The sequence below is a fragment of the Haliotis rubra genome, unplaced genomic scaffold (genome assembly GCF_003918875.1).
Source record: "Haliotis rubra isolate DU_JTF1 unplaced genomic scaffold, ASM391887v1 Scf1600, whole genome shotgun sequence".
NCBI lineage: Eukaryota > Metazoa > Mollusca > Gastropoda > Lepetellida > Haliotidae > Haliotis > Haliotis rubra.
In genome coordinates, this window is record NW_025765560.1 from 8,027 (window position 1) to 12,993 (window position 4,967).

At 41.3% G+C, this 4,967-nt stretch overlaps 1 protein-coding gene across 1 annotated transcript; it reads left to right on the forward strand.

Moving 5' to 3' along the window:
* Positions 1–324: 324 nt before the first annotated feature.
* LOC124271468 lies at positions 325–2,051 on the forward strand. Its single transcript, XM_046706623.1, has 4 exons — positions 325–657; positions 966–1,062; positions 1,319–1,503; positions 1,852–2,051. The coding sequence occupies exons 1-4, from the start codon at positions 501–503 to the stop codon at positions 2,049–2,051; spliced, it is 639 nt and encodes a 212-aa protein (XP_046562579.1). The 5' UTR covers positions 325–500.
* Positions 2,052–4,967: the final 2,916 nt, after the last annotated feature.

The following is a 4,967-nucleotide window of genomic DNA, read 5'->3' on the forward strand; positions in this document are numbered from 1 at the left end:
TATCGAAGTGTTTGTCAAGAGTCAGGAAGATTTCATTGGAATACGGGTAGGATTTTCTCATGACGACATTGCTAGGCTTGCTGTAGCCCGCCTCCAAATGAACAAACAGAATATCTGTACCCGGAATCTCTGGAACATGAAGCAATATCCTTAAACCTTTTTCTCGGCTTTGACAAAGAGACCTATCTCTCTGAATATTACACCATCAAGATATGAGCTGTCCAAATAGACATTATTTGCGGGTTGACTCATCACTGCTCATAATGTCTTGATCTTATTTCCGAGGAATATGGTGATAAAGTAGAAATTGTAAAAGGTTCTGGGTATCGTACACAGTCCGTAAACATGGTGAATTTTGACATTAGGCATGTGGAGGAAATGTATAGATTCAAACAGGTCAGGCCGTTGAGTTGAGGCCACCTCGGTATCGACATAATTCCGAATTAGTGCATTTGGCTAAGACGTTGTTCAGATCCTGTACGCCATATCTCAGACAGCAGATGAGGGGGTTAGGTGTAGGGTGTCACCAGGATCGACTGTATGTGGATATCAGACCTCTTCAAGTTGGCAATGAGCTGAACTACATCGCACTGTGGAACACTGGAAACACTACCTACTACAGGCAGATAGTGGACATACAAGAGGAGTTACTTCAGGGTGAGATAAAGATATAACTTCTGTGTGATGTGATGATTCTGTCATAGTACCACTTACAAATTTACACCAAATATAAGCCTAATAGTGAGCTTGAAGGGGAGGACGTGTTATCCCCTGTTTGCGAACAACCGGTGTCATTACTGATTCTTAGCTATTTGCTATTTTGCCCTTTACACCAAACGGAATGTTTTTTGAAGATAGTCAAGACCGAATATTCTTTCGCGCAGACGTTTTAATATTTTCAAATATCTATATTTACATCATTTCATGTTGCATAATTATTATTTTTCAAACCAATGTTTTCTAAGGTGGTCCTGTTATTCATCCTTTTGACAAAGGGATCTGCGACATGCATCCTCTAGGTAGTGCAAAACAATACCTCACCTTCCAGTTTCATCAGAATGGGTATGTAAGACGGAATGATTTCATGTGATATTGACACAGTATTATTGGTATTATATTCAAAACTCGAACACACGAACAATGATACACCTGAGTGGTGCAACAGTGTACACTGAATTGTGGCACCCAGACGACTGGGGCATACTCAGTATAAAGAATAACTGTCTTGAGATGAAATGCATATCTAGTGCTTACTTGAAACCGTATGTTCAAAAGCTATACCGCCAGGTGTTAAATGCTGTTTTGAATGTTTCGCCAGACTCTGCTCCACGACAGAGCAGCTAGCATTCTGCAATCAAACCTTACCATTCCGCAAGGAGGAGGCTAGAAAGTTGCAGGAGCGAATGACTTCAGCTGCTGGATTTGGTCGCCTGCCCAGAGCGGACCTCAATCCGGACATACAGAAATGTCTTGTTGAGTTATGCGGGGGATGTCCGGCGACAGGTAACTTGGTTTATGTTTATGACATAAACCACAAAGGTACATATACGTCACAGATCAGTTACCATGATGGATAATAATAGTAGTAGGCATCTACTGATCTCCATTGTAACGGCAGAAATCTTAATGTGACGAAGTCATGTCAAAGCCATGTCTACGTATTTTCTAAACATATATTTGTTACAACTTGTAATTTGTTTGCATGTAATTTGATTCTTGTCATCTCAATGACAAGTTTGTTTTAATGGTTGGTTGTACATTCACAGGCTTCAACAAACTTGTTTCCAAGTACAACTCCTTAGATAGTTTGCTCTGATAAACTGAACTATTTGCTACACGTATGCCTTCCAGGTCATCTGTGGGATGACAAAGTGAAAGCATGTTCTGTGATGGTGGACAAGTTCATCAACCGAGCAACCAGAGTCTTCCCTGATCTGACAGACCGGGCGACCTTCTTTGACACCGAGACGGCAGAGTCTACAGCGTCCACTCCCTCGCCTGTCATGACAGCAACATCTGTGTTGAAAACATTCAGCTGTACTCTTTGTTAAAGTGAGTTTTCTTTTCACCCAAATTTGTGAGGTGAGGTGAAACTGGGTTTAACGTCGTGCTGGAGAATATTTCGCTCATATTTCGCGTGTTTATGTGTATGTGCGCCTGCTTGTACTAGCCCAGACTTAGCTGGTTCCATAGTGCTAGCCCATTGAGATACCATGCCGCAATGAAGCATGAAACCGACCAGCCCTTGTTGTACCCATTAATGCCGAGCGCCCCAAATTTGTGTTTATGTATGCTAAAAGGATGCGGTAAACATTGTCAATAATCATAAGAATCTCGATTGTTTAATTCCATCTATTTGGTGGGCATGTATATGACACCAGGTACCAGCCTGCAGTGGAAAGTCTATTGTTCACCCAACATAATACACGAGAAGACGACTTTCACATGTCTACTGTAAATCCTTTTGAGAGATGTAGTAAGGCCTTGAGGTGGATGTCGCCCCTGTTGTGATAAAGTCATGTGGATAAATAATGACATCATCATACGTGAGGAGACATTGTGTTTGGATGAACATAGTTTTTGTTCTTTCAATCTCAGTGAGGATTCATGGAAACGATTTCCTTAAATTAAAATTCAATGATTTATGCCTTAAAATTGTTCTTCGCAGGAACATTATTGCATCACTTTATTATATCATTAGCCAACTTGTAATATTGCTTGGTTCCAGTGCCGTTGATGACGTCACGTTATCCAACAGAACCTTCAGGCAGTATTGAGGTCTTGATGTTCAGCTCCGAGAAGAATCAATGCCATTGATGGAACTGGTGGAGCAGGAGATGGCCTACAGGGCTGCGGGCAGGGTTCGAGTCTACGTAGATCACCAGGAAGATATTAAGAGCTTAAAAGGAATTCTGAAGGTAATCACGATTAGGCAGCATTATAAAACACATTTATCACAAATTTATGGATGACAAAGTTCGTACAAAGAAATATACTGTGTGCATTTTGTATTTCTAATTTTTACTTCAACAACGCCGAGACTGGCATCAATTACAAGTCATGACCGAATTGTGTGTCTCCACGTACGGATAAATATGTTATGAGCTACGCTGAATGGTTACATGTCCCGTATCGCAGGTAGTGTTGTGTAGTTTTGGCGTCAAGGCATAGGAACAATAGTCATGCAAAATAGTGTCACCTTTAACTGGCAATGATTGATATGAGATTAGTTGCTGTTTGTAAAACATCATGCAAACGAAGATCACCGGGCATGCCCTGTTGCAGATTAAGCCATGAGAGTAGCTTCCCCCAGGATGTGCTCGAAAGAAGATTCAAACAACATACTCCCTGCAACTACGCATTGTGATGACTCTCACATACTGCACAGTTAATTTCTCACGGGTATTTTTTCGAAGGTTCTCATGGTCTACAACAAGAACGTATCTGGAGTCGAGTTCCATGTCTATGATGACCTTGACCTTGATCTGATAAAGGCTGACGTGCAGCGCAACCTGGACGTGTGGGCAGGGTCACGTGTTCCGATCACAGCAGATTCGCAATATCACCCTTCACATTTCACCAACTGAGTCATTCCGGAGGAAGAGAAGTCTTGCAAGGAGTCAACACAGGAATGAGGCTCGACAGAAAATATTAGAGACTGGGAGATGGGTGGATGATGAAGCTTCTATAGTCCTTGAGATACATTTTGATTGATTACTGCAGTCATATATGAGTTATTTTGAATAAGAGTGAGTGAGTGAGTTTGGTTTTACGCCGCACTCAGCAATATTCCAGCTTTTATTTTTGAATAAGAATCAACACAAGAGAATAATCTGTAAAACAAGAAGGACATAGTTGCGTTGTACCTGTATTTGTGCTTTACGTCAATCAAAGGTTACCTATCATAAGGACTTAGCTAAACTGGCATTGCTTTTTTCTATTCTTGGTTGGATAACTCATCTTATTCAAATATGAGTGAAGCGTAACAATCAGAGATTTATCAATATTTAAGCTGATTATTGTGTTACAGACAACTTTGTATCATGACGTATTTACCCACAAGTGAAATAGTAGTGGTCTGATCTAAAGACTAATAAAACCTGTTATCCAGTCTAATTTCAGTTAGTTGTTTTATACATATATGGTCTCTTTCAAGAGACTTGCTTCAAAGGGGTCAATTCGTATAGGATTACAGTCGTGAGTGAGTGAGTGAGTGAAGTGAGTTGGGAACTATATACGTATTTTCAAGCAAAGAAGACAGAAGGAACGTGGGGTGGCTTCTGTTGTAACTATAACTAGCAGTGCCACCATACTGTAAGCCAGAACCACACCATTGGAATCAGCCTCATTCCAGCCTTAGGAGAGATCGAATTCATACCTTACATAGATCATCAATATTACGTCGTCCTTGAGACTAGCTTTCTTAGGACTAGGCATTCTTTAGCAGGTTGGGGTGGAGTGGAACACACTCGAATGAACCTTCTGTTGATTGAGGGCGAGTGAAGATCAGACTCCAACACAACGATGATGATTATTCCATCAAGATTAAAATTACAATCTGGGGAACAATAGTGGGTTACACCAGTTGGGTACAGATGGGTAGGGCATCATTCAGATCGTACGAAAGTTTGGGATCGGTTCATGACAATCGTGTCGACTTCTAGGGATGGAATGGACGGAACAACGTTTTGTTCAGGACAGCTCGTTGCCTTCGAAGCTTACCTCGACGATTAGCCGTCTAACCCACTTGTGTGTGCTGGCGATTAGGTGCCTGACTCTGAGGGTGTGGGTTCGAATCCCGGATAGGACTCAACCCAACAAAAAGTACTGGGAATTTGTACTTTAATGACAGTGATTCATAAACACATGTTCTGTCACTGTATATTATGACGTCAATCACTTGATTGTCTGGTCCCGACACGATTCTTTACATACTGCCGTCATTTAGCTATAATAATGCTGAATGC

Bases quoted from the DNA above. Each gene is read 5' to 3' on its own strand.
- LOC124271468 (XM_046706623.1), top strand. From the start codon at position 501: ATGAGGGGGTTAGGTGTAGGGTGTCACCAGGATCGACTGTATGTGGAT. The intron at 1,063-1,318 runs GTATGTAAGACG...ATGTTTCGCCAG, and splicing joins TTCCAGTTTCATCAGAATGG to ACTCTGCTCCACGACAGAGC. The intron at 1,504-1,851 runs GTAACTTGGTTT...TATGCCTTCCAG, and splicing joins CGGGGGATGTCCGGCGACAG to GTCATCTGTGGGATGACAAA.